General features: G+C 27.5%; 2 protein-coding genes across 2 annotated transcripts; one reads left to right on the forward strand and one right to left on the reverse strand.

The window, feature by feature from the left end:
- Positions 1-468: 468 nt before the first annotated feature.
- On the reverse strand, positions 469-1274 carry LOC136085395 (E3 SUMO-protein ligase KIAA1586-like). Its single transcript, XM_065806699.1, has 2 exons — positions 1079-1274; positions 469-1031 (listed from the first exon to the last, which is right to left on the reverse strand). The coding sequence occupies exons 1-2, from the start codon at positions 1272-1274 to the stop codon at positions 469-471; spliced, it is 759 nt and encodes a 252-aa protein (XP_065662771.1).
- Positions 1275-7184: 5910 nt separating this feature from the next.
- Positions 7185-7589, forward strand: LOC136085396 (protein GVQW3-like). Its single transcript, XM_065806700.1, has one exon. The coding sequence runs from the start codon at positions 7185-7187 to the stop codon at positions 7587-7589; it is 405 nt and encodes a 134-aa protein (XP_065662772.1).
- The last annotated feature ends 13831 nt before the right edge of the window (positions 7590-21420 follow it).

Here is a 21420-nt window from a genome sequence, read left to right on the forward strand (position 1 = left end):
CTGTGCTGAAACTAAAGCAAATTTGTAATAGGGACCACCATTATTTCTTCTTTCTTCGAATACTTGAATAAGAGCTTTAATTTTTTGATTTGCTTTGTATAGATCAATATTGCGCTCTTGTAGGTCCAAACTCAATTCCGATAATTCTTGGAGAGCATCACACATTAATCCTAGATCCATTAAAAACTCTATTGATGTAATTTTTTTTTTAAACCTGCATAAGTGGATTTTTCGTTTTTGTCCCTTGTAGGATCAACCATCGCTTCCTCAAAATATTTCACAAGCGCTTCGTAATTTTCCCATACTGCAAAAACTGAACGGAAACTATATGACACCCAACGTGAATTTAAAATTCGACCAATTTTCAGCAGCTGAATATTAAGTAATTCTGCGCATGAACGTAACTCTCTGCTATTTTTTAGGGGAAGCATGATACACGACGTAAAGCTTATCAAGAAATGATTTGAATCAGTTAATACTTGAGATCTCCCTAATAGTATCGCCTACTGATAGTTGCAGTCTATGATTTGCACAATGCCAAACTATAACAAAAGGAAACTTTTCAGTGATTAATTTAAAAATGCAACTTTTGCATCCTAACATCACTGCTGCACCATTACATGCTACAGAAACTAAATAATTTTTCAAATATTCATCTTTCATCCCATAAGAATGAAGACATTCAAGTAAAGCAACAAATAGTCCTTTAGCCGTAACACTTTCAAGCTCCACTAAATCCAAAAATAAATTGATTGGTAAATTCATTCCGCTGCCTTTTACACAGCACCGAATGTACACTATCAGTGTTGATTTTTGGCTTATAGTGGTTGATTCATCAATAATTATCGAAATCTTACTCTTTGACTTTATGACTTCTGCATTAATTTTTTTCCTCATTTCGTTACCTATATGATTGACAATATTAATGCATGCGTTTGTAGAATGAAGAATACGACCCATTTCAACTCCATTAATTTCTTGAAGATCAATTTCCATTTCAAAATTATTAAAAGACTGATTTCCTTTAGCAACTTTATATATGCAGTTCGAAAAATGTTTGCTGTTACAATTTTCTCACGCGTTAAAGATTTTAAAATATTGTTTGACAGAGTCTCTTTTTTAGCTTCTTCTACCATCTTTAATGCAGCTTGATGTCCTACAGATTCTTTGTGATCAAATATTTTCTTACGTAACGAACTTAACTGTTGCTTTCTATTTTCACCATAATAAGAAACTTCATTATTAAACCATTCTTTAGATATTTTCATTCCCATCTTAGCTTCTACGCCAAGTGTTTTCACTTTTTGGCTGGTAGTGCAACCGAGCTTTTTTTGTCGAAAAACAAAGCCACTCGTTTTTGGAACAAAACTCTGTTTTTCGCTCTAAAGTCCAGCAACTTGGCCAGCTATAATTGGTGTCATTGTCTGCAGAAGGTAAATCTGACGTTGTAATTTTGATTTCTTCTGTTTCTTTTGCATTTAATTTGATTTTTTTCTGAACAGGGCAATCCACCGAGAAGAAACTGGTAATTTTTTTCATAATTAGTTTTGCGTTATTTTGTTCAATTGATATTTTTATATCAGTATTTAAATATAAAAATTAGGTTATAGCTTTGAATTTAAAACGGTAATAACAGGAAATTCATTAACGATACAATAAAAGTTACTGTTCCAAATACTGTTGTAAAGTTTTTGTTTTAAAAATAGATCTTTTTTAAGTTGCGTGAGGTGTTGTGAGATTAATATTCGGACAAACACTGCACAGAAACAATAGAATTTCTTAAAAGATTTGTTATAAACGCGAATGGTTGTGAGATTAATAATTGTTAATCTCACAACCATACGCATTTTCAAGAAATTGTATGTTTTTCCGATTATAATCGGAAAAACAATGAACTTGGCGTCATAAAAACGAACGCTATTAAGAAAAGATGAAAATAAATTAAATTCTTCTTGAGCAAATTTTGAAACGCAGCGCTGTAATGTTTTCAAATCTGCAAAGAATGTTTAATATTTAAATATGAACTATTTTCATTATATAATAATACGAGGAAAAAAATGTTTATATAAAGCAAACAAATTATATATATCAAAAAAAAGGTGCCTGAACGCCGTTCCGGTGCGTTCCAGGAGAAAAAAAAGCACTGTATATATATATATATATATATATATATATATATATATATATATATATATATATATATATATATATATATATATATATATACATATATATATTTATATATATATATATATTTATATATATATATATATATATTTATATATATATGTATATGTGTATATATATATATGTATGTATATATATATATATATATATATATATATATATTATATATATATATATATATGCATATATATACTTATATATATATATATATATATATGTATATACATATACATATATATAAAAGAGAAAAAAAAATTTATTTTATATATATATAATAAAAAAGAGCAATTAAGATATCCCTTTCGAAGAATGAATTTAATAAAATTTTAAGTTAGTTGTTTATATATATATATATGTATGTATATATATATATATATATATATATATATATATATATATATATATATATATATATATATATATATATATATGTGTGTGTGTGTGTATATATACATATATATATATATATATATATATATATATATATATATATATATATATATATATATATATATATATATATATATATATAACTACAAAATTGATAATAAACAATATAATGGAAAAAGGTATGCCAAGCAAAAAAAACAATAATTGAATTTTTGAAATTTGAAAAAAGATTTATTTCTTTTAAATAAATATATAAATGATAAAAAAGCACTAGAGGCCTTTCACTATTTTCATCAGTTGTGGTATGTTTAATGCTTTATCCAATTTTTTTTATATAACTGTAGAAAGTTAGATAATAGAAAAATATTTCCAGTTGCAGAACAGGAAATTCTACAGACCAATTTGACACTCGTGTATTTGAATGCCAGAGATTGCACAACAAAACTATAGAACCTTTTTTTCCTACTCTTTGTTTTCCTTGAATTAAAAAGTGAAAAATATTTGTTGTCATATGAAAGTCATTTACATAAACAAAAACATAACACATTTAATTGAGACTTCCTTTTTTAAAAAAATGTTACAATGGTAACTCATAGTTACAATATAGCAATTTAATTTTTCTATTATCTAACTTTGTATATATATATGTATATATATATATATACATATTAGGGTGTCCCTAAAAACAATTTTTTTGAAAAAAATCTGCTCCCACCCTTTAAATGTGTTCTATATAATACAAAAACACTAGGTTTAAAATTTTGTTGAATAAAAAATATTTTTAGAGGTCCCCCAAAACCCTTTAATATTTACCGGGTCCCTAATATTTAAAAAAAAAAAGTTTCTCGAAAATAGGTCAACCTGGTACTCAAATGAAGCGAAATTATATAAAAATTTCAAAAATAACATTCATTTTAAAATAATATAGTTATTTTAGGTTTTACTACGTAAAAATCTTGTTTTTTAGCAAAAAATGAAATAAGTGAATTTTTCATGATAATTGTGATAAATAAGTTTAAACTTCAAATTTATTTTTTAAAATGAATATTATTTTTGAAATTTTTATATAATTGCGCTTCATTTGAGTACCAGGTTGACCTATTTTTGAAAAACTTTTTTTTTGAAAATATTAGGGACCCGTTAAATATTAAAGGGTCTTGGGGGACCTCTATAAATATGTTTTTTTCAAAAAAAATTTAAACCTAGTGTTTTCGTATTATATAGAACACATTTAAGGGGTGGGAGCAGATTTTTTTCAAAAAAGTTGTTTTTAGGGACACCCTAATACATATATATACATATATATATATATATATATATATATATATATATATATATATATATATATATATATATATATATATATATATATATATATATATATATATATATATATATATATATACATATATATATGTATATATATATATATATATATATATATATGTGTATATATATATATTTATATATATATATATATATATATATATATATATATATATATATATATATATATGTATATATTTATATGTATATATATATGTATATATATATATGTATATATATGTGTATATATATATATATATATATATATATATATATATATATATATATATATATATATATATATATATATATATATATATGTATATATATATATATATATATATATATATATATATATATATATATATATATGTATATATATATATATATATATACACATAAACAACTAACTTAAAATTTTATTAAATTCATTCTTCGAAAGGGAAATCTTAATTGCTCTTTTTTTCTTGCTGAACTGACTAGGTAGCTATTTTGAGTATTGTGGAGTATTAAAAAAATAAGTTTATAAAGAAAAAGAAACCTATATAGTTAAAATAACTTCCAAGATAATTATTAAAAGAAAAAATATTACTTACATTAATCTTTGTAAAACTTAAAGATTTATTATTGACTTCATATATTTTCTTTAACTTTTTTTTTTGGAAGAGCAAAATTTTAAATCACAGGCTTTCAAATCTTGAAGGAGCTGATTGAATTAAAGAAGCTGTTACTTATAAAAATTCATCAAGTATTGTATAAAAATTAACTCAAAAAATAGTTACATACATAATAGATTAAATAGTACATAAATAGTTTATTTAATTATAAAATAAACTATTTAAATTAACCATTACATAAAATAGACTATAGCCAAATTTATTGTTCTATTCTTTTGAAAATGAAGGCAAAAATAAAAATAAAGTTTAGGGTTAAATACATTTCATCAAATAAAATTTCTTTTATTTAAAACGCAATTAAATTCAAAAACTTCAAACACATCAATTATAAATTTCTAAATACATATAAATGCAATGTGAGTTTTTGAAATACAAAAATGTAGCATAATATTACTAAATACAAACATGTATTTGACCAATGCATATATAAATAAATTTATATGTTGATAAATAAATTTTTAATTAATAAGTAGAATAAAATTTATAGAAAAGTAAATTAAGGAGAGCAGTCAAATTTTAACTTTTTTTTAAGGTTATTTAAGGACTTTTAAGAAGGATTTTTTTTCCAAGGATATTTAAGGTTTTTAAGGAGGATTGAGAATCCTGAAAATATATGTCGATAAATAAATGACTACATATTGAAACTTTCTCAGCAAATATTGTTGTCATGGATTTGCAGTGGATCTATATAGGCATTTTGAGCAGTTAAATAGAGTTTAACTCATCGTTTACTTAGTAAATATCGTAAGTGCCTAGAAGATAACTAACAAGTGATATAGTGGTTATTCATGTTATCCACTTATGGCTGCTGCCACTAATGGTCCATTAAGTATATGATGACCAAAACTGCAACCACCTAAAATGCCTATATGGGTCCACTGAAATTCCTCTTTAAATTTTTGCTGTGTTATATATTTTTTTACATAATATTAAAACTAAAAACCATAAATTATCAAAAATTCATTCATATAGAAAAAAATATTAACTCACTTCCATCTTTAAATACATTTTTCTCATTCTTTACTAAAGTTGAATAAGTAACTAAAAAATAATTTTATCAAATAATAAGTATAAATATTGATTTTAATTACAATTATTTTTTTGAAATTTTTAAAGAACGATAAGTAAAATAGAAAAATTAATTACATCTATCTTCTAAAGGATTATTTAAAGCAGACTTTGACACGTCTGGTACAACTAAAGTTTTTATTCTTTTGTGTGATTTTTTTTTGGAATAGATTCAAATTTCAAAAGAGTAGGATAAGTCACTAACAAATGAGTTTAATTTAAAAAATTAAGCCAGTCGTAACAGTTGATTTATATAAGAGATAGGTGGGCAGAATATTTCCTTAATAAACACAATTACTTCGTTAAACACCTTATTAAACACAATTACTAACATAAGTTCCATAAACGGAACACATTTCACAAAAGTTGTAACCATTATGAGATTTTAAAAACAATCAAGCTGGAACATCGAACAAAAAAAAGACTTGACAGTTAAATTTTTTTTTTTTTTTTTTTTTGTATAGAAAACCATTTTGTATTATTGTCTTAACTCAAAGAAAAAAATAGGTATTTAGTTACTGAATAAGGCTTATTTTCATTAAAATAAATGCCAGCAATACAAATATTAAAATAATCAAAGCAAGCTAGTATTGGTCACAATTTAGGGTTCCCATTCTCCTCTTTTTTCCGTAGGAGAATGCTGTGAAAACTTTAATTTTATTTAGTTTAGCGCTGCGCTCTCTTACGAAAAAAGAGGAGAATGGAAACCCTACCACAATTGTTTACTAGAGAATTTAAAAAAAAATAAAACCATCAATACTAAAATTCAAAAAAAAAATGTTCTTAATACTTGCCTGTATTTCAAAATAAGAGTAATTACCACCACACTTTTCAGGAGCAGTTAAAAACTGTTAATCTCGAAGATGCAGGGAAAATTTATAGTTATAACTTATTTATACCTCTAGGTGTTTTTTAAAATTTTTCTTGCATCTTCACGAAGTTCCATACCTTGATTTTGTAATATTTCATGATAAACTCTTTGTATAATTAATAGGTTTTCCTTTTGAAAAGTATGGTTCTGCATGAGATTCTGCGATGTCTAAATCTTTCAAATAGTCGGAACTTGGTTCTTGATATAGTATATCAAGTATTATACTTGATATATATATTAGGCACTATACTTGATATGTATATTAGGCACCAAATATATAATTAGTATAAATATATATAATATATCATATAATCAGTTTCTGTATCAATATTACCACGATTCTTAAGTAATTGAATATATTATATTTTATATATATATATATGTATATATATATATATATATATATATATATATATATATATATATATATATATATATATATATATATATATATATATATATATATATACTACTGTGATCAAAAAGTAAGGTGAATTTTTAATTTAAACTTCCGGCCTTATTCGAATCGTCCAATCTTTTTTATTTTTAAGTTGGTAGGAATGTCATTAACATTTGCGCCAAACTACATGTCAAACTCATAATTATTTTTTTTTTTGTTTACGCTTGTTTCTGAAGTACCAAAAGTGCATTCGGCGATTTTCACGATGTCTAATTTTGTTGAGCAAAGAAGTGCTATTAAATTTTGTTTGCGGAATGATATTTCTGCTGCTGAAACGTATCGAATGTTGCAAAAGGCCTTCGGTGAAGAGACTATGTCTCAAAAAAATGTTCACAAGTGGTACAAAGACTTCAAAGAAGGCCGAGAACGTGTTGATGACTTGGAACGCTCCGGACGACCATCGACTTCGATTGATGATCGCCACATCAACAAAATCAAAGAATTGGTGCTTGCAAATCGTCGGTTAACCATTCGAGACCTTGTTGAAATGGTTGGAATATCATTTGGGTCGGTGCAAGCGATTTTGAAGGATCATTTGGGCCTCAGAAGACTCAAATCACGTTTGGTGCCGAAATTTCTCAATTTCTTTGAAAAAAAAGCGTCGCGTTAAAACGTGTTAAAACGTTAAAACGTGTTAAAACGTTAAAACGTTAAAATGCTTTCTGACTATCAAGACGTCTACAAACAAATTATTACTGGCGATGAGATTTGGGTCTACGCATACAACCCTGAAACAACCAACCAATTGAGTGAATACCGTGAAAAAGGCGAGCCGAGACCGAAGAAACCACGTCAAAGTCGCTCAAAAATCAAGGTCATGTTGACTGTTTTCTTTGATTATTTTGGTGTCGTGCACTACGAATTCCTTCCAACTGGCCAAACTGTCAACAAGGAATATTATTTAAGCGTTATGCGACGTTTGCGTGAAGCTATTCGCAAAAAGAGACCGGAATTATGGGCCAATAACTCTTGGATTTTGCACCACGATAATGCGCCTTCGCACACAGCACTGGTTCTTCGTGAGTTTTTCGCCAAAAACTCTACCCATGTTGCTCCACAACCACCGTATTCGCCCGACTTAGCACCGTGTGACTTCTGGCTGTTCCCAAAGCTCAAGAGACCACTCCGGGGAAATCGTTTTGAGTCCATTGAAGAGATCCAACGTGAATTGGCACGCGCATTGAAGGCTATCCCTACCGAGGACTTTTCGGCATGCTTCGAAGACTGGAAAAAACGTTGGCAAAAGTGCATTGGGGCTGGGGGGGATTATTTTGAGTGGGACGATACAGATTTGGAAGAATAATAAAGATTTTTCATTTTATAAAAAAATTCACCTTACTTTTTGATCATAGTAGTATATAGTTGATTTTTTGACGAGATTAAATAAAAATGACTACATGATTCTTACTACTAAAAGTTTCATGCGTAGAAAATACATTGTTTTTTTCGTTAAAATATATACTCAATAAACATCGTGGCGTTCAAAAACAATTAAAACTATGACTATTTGCTAGCATGGTTTGGTTTTTTAATCTTTGGGCTCGTGGTTGTCAAACAAGAACCCCGCCTACAGCAACGTAACAAAAAAATGCTTGCTTTGCCTTCATGAAAAACTTTGCATAATATCATACAAAGGTACGCAAAAATTATTAAATAAAAAAACAGAAATTATATCTAAATGCCGTCACGAAAACAAGTTCCTACTTGACAACCACGAACCCAAAGACTAAAAAACCAAACCACGCTCGGAAATAGTTATAGTTTTATAATTGTTTTTGAACGCCACGATGTTTATTGAGTATATTTTTTAACGAAAAAAACAATTTTTTACCTGATGATTGCTAAACGCATGAAACTTTTAGTAGTAAAAATGATGTAGTTATTTTTATTTAATCTCGTCAAAAAATCAATTATATTGCTCACAGCAATTATATTGCTCACAGCAAAATTAAACTTATTTACATCGCGCCTTACGCTAATTAGTTGAGCACTCTACTGCATAGATTCCACACCATGGAGAAAATTAATTTTAACTACTCGTTAAAAAATATACCAATACCAGACAAAACCAGTTATAAACTGTAGCTGATAGAAAAAACAGAAAACTTCATCAAGCGAATCCGCTGGAAAACATTTTTTTAATTAAATCAAAGAAAAGAAAACCAGTCATTAACAAATAAAACGTTTGGGTTCAAAACGAATAACACGCCACCCTAGTGCAAAGAATTAGAAAATTTTGAAAACGATTTACTCAATTTAATAAACTTTATAAAGTTTAAAAAAGTACACAGAGAATTTCACAACAAACTAAAAAGAGACATATTGAATATAAAAAGCAACCCGAACGTTTTATTATTCGCAGACAAAACAAATAGTATTTATCAAATTTCCACTCAGGAACACACTAAACTTCTTAACGAAAACATCACAAAAGCGTATTAAAAAGCTCCACAAAAACTCGAAAACTCAATTAACCTCGAAGCTAAAAGTATAGCAAACACGCTCAACTTAAGCAGGCGAATAAAAATAATCGCAAAGTCTGAAGCTTTTATTACACTAAAAGACCACAAAGACTCATTCCAAAGCAATAAACCCTGCCGTCTATTGAGCCCTGCCAAAAGTGAACTTGGTTACTCAACGCCGTTAATGCAAGGTCTCAAACTTTTTTGTCTTGTTTGTTCTCGGTGATAACAAACATATTTTTTTTCCGGTCTGCAACATTTGTTTATAAACAATAAACGTTAAGTTTTAAAAGATATCGTCCCCTCAGTATTATCTTGTTCTATGTCGCTAAACTATGGTTTTGAAAAAAAGGCATTTGAATTTTCAAAAGCCCTAAAAATGTTCAAAATAAACTTTGCACCAAATTTTGTTATTATAAAATTGTCAAGGTCAATATATAATACCCTTATAAACCATTTTTAGAAAATTATTGTGTATTTAGTGTTTAAAAAAATGATTTTTGACTTTTGAGATAGAACAAATTACTGACAAACTTTACAAAATACAAAAATTGTATAATGTTCTATGTCAATTTCTTTGGGTTTTTTTAATTATAGTTTGTCCAAACATGCACAAATGTCTTATTTGGTGAATGTTTTGAATGTATTTCTTACCAAGGACGGATACAAAGATGGGAGTATCCCCCTCCCCCCTCCCCCCCTCCTCCCATCTTAAGAATTATCAATCTTCAAAATATTATTGATAGAAATTAAAAAAAAAATAAAAATACAAAATATTATTTTGCAACATTTGAATTTTTGGCAAAAAAAAGTTATATACACATTTAATATATTTATTAGTAAACTAATTTATAAGCATTTTTTACGTGCTTCTTATATTCGCGTGCATCTTATTTTTGTTCAATATGACTTAGATGCTGAGCCCGTTCACAATCATTTAAAGTACCTTCAGCACTTTTGATTTTAAAAAATTTACACTAATTACACCTATCGTTTTTTCTTTGCCGGAAAGAATTATTGAACTTAGTTAGAAAAATGATCAAATAAAACAGTGGTTTTAGCTGAAAAAATCATTTTTTTTGGTCATATAACCCCCTCCCCCTAGTACAACGACCTGGATCCACCCCTGTTTTAGACATTATTTGGTTGTGTTCAAGTAAAACATTTTTTTTTTTCATGAAACAATTAATTAAGACATAAAAATATTAAGAAAAGTACATGGGAGATGCACATGAATTACTAAACACAAAGAGTTGCCATATAATTTCTATCAATCTCAGGCATGTAGGGCATCATTTTTTTAATATCTTCATTCTTTTCTTTTGAAAGTAAGTGGCTTTTTTTGGTCTGAATTGACAGTTTTGGTGCAGTAATGGGATATGCTGTAGATTTCTTTTTTCTTAATGATTGGGCACCTGCAAAAACTGAGGTGAAGCCGTCTGCATGTTTTGTTTTAAATGAAACAGTAAAAGGATGATTGGAATAGTATTTTAATTGCTTTACTTGAGTAAAGGGCACTTTGGTAAAGTTATAGCTTTTAGCTCCAGCTTGAATATTTAAAAAATCAACATCTTTCATCTGCAGGATATTGAAAGGTTTCTGTCGCCTAACAGACTTTAGTATTCTGATCAGACCCAGTGGACTGTATACCTCAGTTTTTTTTAATTTTTGGTCAATGCTGCTATGAACCGCATCAACCTCTTGAACACAGCCATGTCCGCTTGCAGAAAACTTTTGAGTGATAGATTCAACATCAGGATGAGCATTTAAAAAATGCTTTATTGCCGTGCTCATAATACTGTTTCTATTTTGCGGAACGCAAGAATCTGACCATAAAATGAGGTTCTTAAGTTGTGGATGGGTGGTAAGCACAGATTCTAAAATTCGTAGGATTGTAAATGCCAAATCATTTCCGGCTCTGCCAGATTGGCTTTCAGACCAGATACAACAATAAACATATTTATCTAAAGAAAGATATGCTGTCATGTTATAAACAGACAGCTTCCTAAGATAAATAAAGTTGGATATCTCAGCCTTGGGAACTGTTAAAACATTTTGTAAATCAAAACAGAGAACAGGATGTCCTGACTGTCTGTCTTTTTTGCGCTCTTCGCGTGCATCTTCTTTTTGTTCAATATGACTTAGATGCTGAGCCCGTTCACAATCACTTAAAATACCTTCAGCACTTTTGATTTTAAAAATTTCATACTTATCACACCTATCTTTTTTTCTTTGCTGGAAAGAAATATTGAACTCAGTTAAAAAAATTTCAGAGTATAAGTGCTTTTTAGCCGGTTGAAACCGTTTTTGCTGACAAAAGTCTTGGTAAAGCTCATACAGTCGACTAATAGACAATTCAGACTCAATGTATTTTCTATTAGTATTAGCACGGCAATAGTGCGAGTCTATAACCGGAATACTATATATGTGTTTCCTAACGCCATCTCTGACCGCGTCAGGAATTTTCTTTTTTGTATGTTTACCTTGTTTTCTTGGGGTAGGCGTGTTTGTATCTGTTTGGAAATGTTTATAAAAATATGAAATTCTTTGTAGGCTTATGTCAAGAGTGTTTAAAAAGAAAGGTTTGCAAACTCTGATGGGAATCCCTGCCAGGTGAAAAAAGTAGGCAAATAAGTATTGCCGCCTCGATGAAATTGCAAGTGTTCGTTTAGTTTTTTTCACAATACGTGTTGTATTTTCACTATAAAAGTGTGCTTTGAGGTCATCATTGAGTCCCCAAAATTTGTTAAATAGTAACTCCCGTTGCTCTTGCGGAAAATAAATGTGGCATTTAAATTTACAGTTAGTACAGTCCTTCTCATTATTGATCTCTCTATTTCTTCTTATCACTTTATTCCTGCTTTTATACTCCTGGCCAGCTTGACGCCTTTTTTTATTGACATTGCATTTCCAGCTATCTAGATTTCTGGTTCTTTTACGTCCAACTTTTTTTTTTGTCGAGAGTTGCTCTATTGGCACAACTATTTCTAAATCCGTATGTAGTAGCTTATTGTGGAAACTTGAATCGACACTGTAGAAATAAAAAGTATAAACTTTAGCTACATTTAAAAACAATATAATATTAAAAAAAAATCAAAAATTAATGACAATTGGAATTTCATAAGCATCGTAATTAGCAGGGTAATATAAGTTATTTTTTTACAGTTAGGAAATAAATAATATAAAGAATTTAGTCTTACTTAAAGACTTTGCACAATATATATATAGTTATTTAAAGGCACAATATATATAGTTATGCATATAGTTATATATATATAGTTATACATATAGATTTATAGTTAGTTAACTACTAGTACTGTGTATGAGAGCTAGTCTTAAGTTATTTTAACCCTTTAATGCACGATATTTATATAAGAGTTGATAATGCACGATATAATAGTTGACTATTTTATCGTTAAAAGAACATAAAATGGAATCCAATTATAGGAAAAATAAAATTTTCCTTTTTATTTTCAAATTATAAAATTACCATAGTAATAGAAACTACTTACGAGTCGGTATTAAGTAATTCAAAGTCAACTGTTTCTTTTGTAACTAAACCAATAAACTTACTTGAAGACATTTTGAAAATATCAAAATAAAAAGTCACGTGACTTGCGCTACAACATTGATTTGCAGATTTGGGCATTAGAACATTATAATACTAAAATGTTTTAAAAAAGTGAAATAGAATAAGATAAAACTAACAAAATACGTAAAATTGTAATTAGAACAAAGTCAAATTGAATAAATCTTGACGAAGCAGAGAAGGTAATAATTTATTGATAAGTGGAAATAATACATTATACTTTTTTAAACAATAAAAATTGGTTTTTGCAAAAAAAAAAATTTGTAGATAGAACAAGATAATACTGAGGGGACGATATGTTAAGTTTAAACAATATTTATATATATTGTTTAAAACTTAACATGTCTTTTGCAATGGAGTAAGAAAATATGTATACATATTTTCTACAAAAAAAATAAAAAATATATATATATTCAAATAAAATATATATATTAATCTATGGTAATTTAAAGACCGGAATTTTAGTTGCATAGTTTTATGGCATTATAAAATAGGGTTGGTTCACATCACAGTAATGTTTAAATTTTGAGCTTAGACTTTTAAATAAACCTTAAAAGGTTTAACTTTAAAAGTCTAACTAGTCGTATGTCAATGTGTGTGTTCTTCGCACTCATATTAATAAAAACTTTCATATAAAATGGAAAAAACAGATTTTAAACTTGAAATAACTAATTTTTTTCGACCTTTAATATGTTTGCAGACATATGACTGGTTAGAAATTAAACATATAACTTAAAACTTGTTTGAAAAAGTTGTTTTCTCAATTTAATGTTTTATCTTCATTGAGAGTAGTACCATTTTATACCAAAATATGGCTCATCAACTATAAAGCAAAATTTTATATCTAAACTTAAGTAATTTAAAAAAAATTTAACTTTGTTTGATTTTAGACAAACTAAAGCGCTAGGAGTAAAATAAAAATTATTCAGGCTAAAAAAATGCAGTGAAACAAAACCTTTTTACAAAAACGCAAAATTCATGTATTTTCCAGTACATGCATTAACGGCGTTGAGTACATAAACAAAAAATATCTTGATACTATAAATAAAAAAATAAGAACTATATTAAGCTTAAACCAATGGAAATAACCACTGATGCAATCAAATGGTTTAAAAATATACCAGATAAACAACATTGTGTTTTTATTCAATTTGACATTGTCGATTTTTACTCCACTATTACATTTGAAATACTAAGTAATGCAGTACTGTTTGCAAAAAAACACACAAGTATTAACAAAGAGAATATCAGAGTCATTAAACATTGCAGAAAGACCTTGCTATTTTTTAAAAACGAAACACGGAAGAAAAACTTAGCACACGACTGCTTTGATGTCACAATGGGTTGTTTTGACGGTGGAGAAGTTTGTGAACTGGTTGGCCTATATATATTAGGCTCACTATCTAAAATAATAAATAAAGAAGACGTTGGACTATATCGTGACGATGGTCTGATGGTATTTCGTAAAAAAACTGGATCACAAATTGATAGAATATGAAAAAACATAATTAGAGCTATAAAAATAATCGGTTTTAAAATAGAGATCCAAACAAACCTACCCGCAGTCAACTTCTTAGATGTATCCTTTAACTTAGAAAAAAGCTCCTACCAACCTTTCAAAAAACCAAATTAATATCTACGTTACATCCACTCTGATTCCATCCACCCTCCGCAAATAATAAAGCAAATCCCCATCTCTATCAACAACAGATTATCATAAAATTCCTCAAATAAAAAAACATCTAATTTATCTAAACCAGAATACGAAGATGAATTAAGAAGAAATAGCTTCACTAATTTTAATTTAAAGTATAACCCCCAAAAAAGAGAAAAAAAGACAAGAAAAAGAAATATAATATGGTTTAATCCCCCGTACAGTAAAAGCGTTTCTACCAATGTCGGACATATCTTCCTAAACTTCATCGACAAACACTTTCCAACATCCCACCCCCTAAGTAAATTATTCAATCGAAACACCATCAAATTGAGTTACAGCTGAACCAAAAATATCGAAAGTATAATAAAAAGTCACAATAAGAAAATTAGTTCAGAAAGACCAAAAGAATACCCACCCTACAATTGCATAAAGAAAGAAAACTGCCCTATAATAGGAAAATGTAGAGCCTCTAATGTTATTTATAAATGTATAGTATCCCCTTCATTATAAATGTATAGTATCCCCTTCAAAGTTTTTCATGAAGGCTTTGCCTTCATGAAAAACTTTGCATAATATCATACAAAGGTACGCAAAAATTGTTAAATAAAAAAACAGAAATTATATCTAAGTGCCGTCACGAAAACAAGTTGACAACCACGAACCCAAAGATTAAAAACCAAACCACGCTCGCAAACAGTTATAAGAAACTCCTTTTACATTTAAAAGATCTTTTACATTTGAAAGTTGCTTTTACATTTGTGTTAAAAATGCGTTTTTATTAAAAAAAAATTAAGTCTTGATGATCGCGTGATATAACTTATTTAATTTTGATTTTATCAAGCATTCTGGATCTTTTTTGGAAACGAAAAATTTATTGGACGCGAAAAAGACGTTCAAAAGACGTTTAGAATTTAAATACGACGGACGGACGCTAATTGAACGTCCAAAGGGCGTCTTTTTTACGCCCCGTGCCAACTGGGTTGAGCTGTAATTTAAATATATAAAAATCAAATATATATATTTTTTAAGTATTTTATGAAAATTTATTTGATTAAAAAAATTTATTCCATTCTACTGGCATTCGGGGTGAATAAATACGCAAATATTAGTGTAATTTAAACAACACTTTATTAAAAAACGAAAAGGAATCAATAATAACAATTAAAAAACAATCAATTAAATAATAATTTCATTGAAAAATTTTTATCAATAAAAAAAATTTATAGTTGAAGATTTATTTGTCACTTGAGATTTAATTAAAAAAAGTCACATTTAAGAAGTGAGCTTTTCAGCGTTGTTAAGGTGCTTTTCAGAAAACTGCCGTCAGTCGGTTATTAGTTTAAACAATCGAGATATTTCCGGTAAATATCTGGTCTGCAATAAATCATTAAATATTTTATTGCAAAAACGCGTTTATTTGCGCAATACAGTCTTGCATTGTAGTCTTATAAAAATTGGGGGAGGGGGGGTTGAGAGGGCAGTGAATTAAAGTTAAATTAAAATTTAAGAGGCTAAATTATTTGTATTTTATTATAAAATATATATAATTTCAACCAGGGGTGAGAAAAGTAGGTTTTTTAGCTTTTTTAAAAAAACCGTAAAACTCAAAATTGTTTTTGGTTAAATTATTTGACCATTTTTCTGAAGAATATTAAATTGTATAATATAATAGCGGTAGTAACATGGACATTTTTAAAGAAAATTAGATTTTATAAGGCCAATTTTTTTGTATATTTGGTGTTTTTTGCTTTAAAACAAAAGACCTTTAAAGCCTAGAAAAGTTGATTTTTTTACACCCCCTGATATCAACGTCAAAAAACAATTTAAGTTTTCTCATCCATTCATAACTTATATTTTATAGATATAATATAATAATAGCAGTAAGTTATTATCACAACAAGATTTTAACGATTAAAAATAGTTTACAAAATAGAAATTACTTGATAGTAACAGCTGTTAAAACAAATAAAAGTTTCTAACAAATAAATGAAACAAAAGTTTCATTTATTATTATTATTACGTCTTTTGAACGTCTTTTTCGCGTCCAATAAATTTTTCGTTTCCAAAAAAGATCCAGAATGCTTGATAAAATCAAAATTAAATAAGTTAAATCACGCGATCATCAAGACTTAATATAAGCTATATTAAAAAGTTTTGAGGTGACATAAAAATAAAACACCGCTTACTTATTAGATCATTAATATTGTTCAAGAATACCATTATGAATATTTGATAATCAGATCATTAAACTTTGTTTTGATATTAAAAACTTTTGTGATATTTTTTATCTACCATAACTTGGTAGTTAATTTTTAATACATTTGAAAAAAATTATTTACAAACATACTTTTGAAAATAATTATTTACAAAGTTATTTGTTTTATTATTGAGAAATTGTTTAAAAAAAAAAGAAACTCATCTTAAAAATTAAAATCTTTTTGTATCTTGATATTTCATAAGGAACAGTTTTTCAATGTTTTCAAAAATATTAATTTTGCCTTGTTGGTAATTTTATCTTCAACTTTTATCTTATATGCCAAGTATTAATATATTAGCATTTGGCAAGCATATTTCATTTCGGCTACTTTTAGCGTAATTAAGTTTTTCTATTTTTGTTTTTGGTCTAAAATGATGTGGAGTCATTTTACTTGTTGTCACGTTTTTAAAACATAAAATTCCAAAACAAATTTTGTCTCACACCAATAAACATTTGGTTCAATAAGAAAATCAGCTATTTTTTGTAGCATTGCTTGATATTCATTCAGATAATTTCTTATTATTTCAAATGCAGGGGCGGATCCAGATTTTTTTTGACTGTAGTAAAAATAATAAATTTTTTTTTTTGTCTAACAAAAATAAATCCTCGCTTTTCACATTTGCCGACAGTACTATACGGTCTGCGTATGCCGATTTGCTAGTCTAAAAGAGCTAAATTTGCAGACATAATGAAATAAAATTCATTGAGGGAAGGGGATCACACACCATTCGCGCCAGCCTTGGATGTACAGTAGCTTACAGTGATACATGAGGTCCCCTAGTGCTGTTTTTTCTACTGTCCGTTTAGAGCGGAATAACGTTACTTGATTTATGCGACGTTAAAACCATTTAGTTAAACTGAATACTTTTTAACGATAGTTTATTTGTCTTTTATGACTTTTAATCATGAATAAAAACCTGACTGAACTCTTATCCTCAGTCGATGTATTTATATTTACTTCTTGGTATTCCTATTGCCAGTCAATGTATTTATGCCAAATAATACACAAAACATTATCAAATAAATTTGTCTATATATTTAAATCAACAAAATATTTGTGATTTTTAAAACGTTTTGGTCTGCAAAAAAATTGGAGGGTAATAAATGAAAACGACAAATTTAATCTATGTTTGTTTAAAATTCAATTTTGTTATTTAACTAAAATTTGTTTTAAAACTCTTAATGCCTTATTTAATGGTTTACTTTATAAAATGTCTGAAAATTAAAATAGACACTCTAACAATTTATATAAATTTATAAAAACAATTTATAAATATTTTCATATTTTTAATAGACTTCATTACTTCATTACAATAAACTTTTTGTCAAATAATGAAAATAATAAAAAATAGAACTAAAGTAAACGTTTCAATAAAAATATATTGCTTTATAAAAATAAGGAATGCTTTTAAAATCCCAGAACAGCAAATTTCAGGTATATTAAAATTATTAAATCTCAGTAAATAATAAAAACAAAAGTGTCAATGAAAAAATGTCAACCTAACAAGACAAACATAATATGGTCATTCTTTGTTTAAAACAACATAGTTTGATTTTGGTGTACAAAGTTTTCACTGACTTTTTATAAAGTATAATAGGAAGGTATATTGTGATGATAACACTCAATTTCAATTAAGTAATGCATTAAAGCATAAAAGTATTAAATATGGAAGTCTAAAAAACTTTATCTTTAACCAAATTGAAGAAAATCCTTTGAACAGTATTGTCAAAAGCACTTTTTAATCCACCTATTTTGAATGATTTTGAACATTGAATTAAAGTTTAAAAAAATACTTTTCTTAAATTTCTAAGTTTTGATTCATGTAGTTCTGTAACAAATTTTTCTAACATAACATATGTGTAACAAATGTGCTTTTCTAAATAACGTTTTAGCTATTTCTTCACGTGTATAATTTGTGAAATGCCTTGTGACATGTGTTGATATTTTATGTCTATTTCGTGCATAATGCTGTATCGCAAAAATCCAAAACAAACTTTCTTTGTTTACCATTTAGATCTCTGAGGAAGCTTTTTGATTATTATTGAACCTAAAATAAACGCCCACACTTTTTACTTTCTGAGTCTATTAATTTGTATGTTTGTGATAACGTGGTCAAACAACCTAAGAGTTTCATCTGTAGTTAACCAGGGTTTTTCATTAAATGTTAAAGTTAGATTTTTATCACATATAATTGCCTTTGCTTTGCTATTTGATCTTCTTACTGATTCCAAAGTTTAATGAATTTGATCACATCATTTTCAAAAGAAATTAGGACTATCAAACATATAACTTGTATTAAAAGCTACCATAACATCTAAAACATTTTTAGAAAGAGAGTTTATGTCATTGGCTTTCCAAAAACAGCAACTTCCTGATACAATATCATTTTTGTAACATACACCTTGTCACAGAGAATAATAGATCCTAGTAGAAATTTTTGAAGTACAAAAAAAAAGTAGTAGAAAGTTCCTTGCAATTTTAGAACAAACTAAAAACCTATCTGCGAGGAAAATTGTGCAAAATGTTATTTTAGTTTAACCTTTTTAAATTTTTGGTGCTAATCAGATCATATAATAAAGTGTTGCTAGGCGATTGAAATGTGCTATTTAATTTAGTTTTTATAATTATGAAACCTTTTCATTTAACGATTGCTATCCACTTCATTAAAAAAAGTTTTAAAAACGGAAAGTGATTATTTAACAGAATTTTTGTCTTAGCTACACAATTTTTTATTTTGCTACAGGTTCTTGTTTGATGACTTTTAGTCACTACGTAAGACCTCCTTGTTAATAAAAAGATAAACAGCTAAATAGCTGAAAAGTATAATAAAATCGTCAAGGGTATGTATAGAGTTGTTTCAAAACATAACAAATTGACATTTACTACAGTTGCAACAGTCGATTTGTCATTTTATTTAACTCCCAGTTCAATTTAAGTTGATACGCTGCAAAATGTTTGACATTCTTTCAAAAATTTATGTATATAAGACAAAGCCCGTTAAAAGCATGGGTTTTTTAGTCAAAGATTTTACTTTCCGAATGAAATATTTCCGTAACATAGTCAACTTGGCTCAGTTACGATTTTAAATTAATTTTTGAAGCGCCGCATTGTGAATACTTCTCAGCGGGCATTCTGACGTCCTAAAGACGTCCATAAGACGTCTCACTCTTCATTTATAAGTCGTCCTTAGTTGGTCTTAAATGATAGGCTTGGGGATGTCTATTCCAGACGTCCTAAAGACGTCTTTTTAGGATGTTCTAGAGACGTTTTTTCCAGACGTTCTAGAGACGTCTTTTCAGCCGTCTCTGGCTGGTCTCATGCATATATATATATATATATATATATATATATATATATATATATATATATATATATATATATATATATATATATATATATATATATATATATATATATATAAATATATGCTGCCAAATAAATTTTGACAGCATAGTCTCTTTTGAGTATTTTTTATGTTTAAATGATTGTTTGTGGTTGGCATAACGTTTTATTCTATTTGCTCGGTAAGCCAATATATTGAAACAATGCATTTGTAAATAATATTTTTTGATAAACATTTGCCATTCATAGGGCAGTCAATTTTTTGCTTGCAATTACAATTTTCAGTATTTAATAGAATATATATATATATATATATATATATATATATATATATATATATATATATATATATATATATATATATATATATATATATGTTATACTATATTATATTATATAACACAGACACACAAGATATCATGACTATTCCATAAAATACAAAGCGAAACGATCTTTTATCAAGATTCCTTCACTATACTGGCAACTTATTTACACTAAATAACTAAACTCAATTTTCTTTTATTAAAAAATTGTATAGATTATAGAGAATAGAATATAGAAAATTGGAAAATATTTTTAAACGATAAATAACCAACCAAAATTAATAATATAAAAATAATCAACCTTTACTAGCAGACATTTTAATTAACCGAGCAAGCGCATAACATATGCACTGAGTTAATATATAAATTTACTAAAAACTTTTTTGAATACGTCCTGTAAACTTATTTAAGACAACTTATTTCTAAGGTAATTAGGACGTCTAAAGTCTGTCTTAGGAGCGTCAATAGGATGTTTAAATATAGAAGTCCTGATAACATCTTAATGCCATCACTAGGACGTTCTAATAAAAACGTCTTTACCAGATGTCTTTAGGACGTTCTAAATTGGTCTAAGACGTCGCGACCAAGTTAAGACGTCCGTAAGACGTCTGATTAACGTCTGTGCCCGCTGGGTTATAACCTCCGTATCTTATTTAAATTATCTTTCTCTTTTGCATGAAAAAAAATGTATGTAAAAAATAAAAAGAGAAAAAAAAAACTTAGCTGACTGTAGCAACTGCTACATTGCTACATTTGCTACAGCCTGGATCCGCTCCTGATTAGTATAAATAATAACAACAATGATGATAA

Source organism: Hydra vulgaris, chromosome 09 (genome assembly GCF_038396675.1).
Source record: "Hydra vulgaris chromosome 09, alternate assembly HydraT2T_AEP".
Taxonomy (NCBI): domain Eukaryota; kingdom Metazoa; phylum Cnidaria; class Hydrozoa; order Anthoathecata; family Hydridae; genus Hydra; species Hydra vulgaris.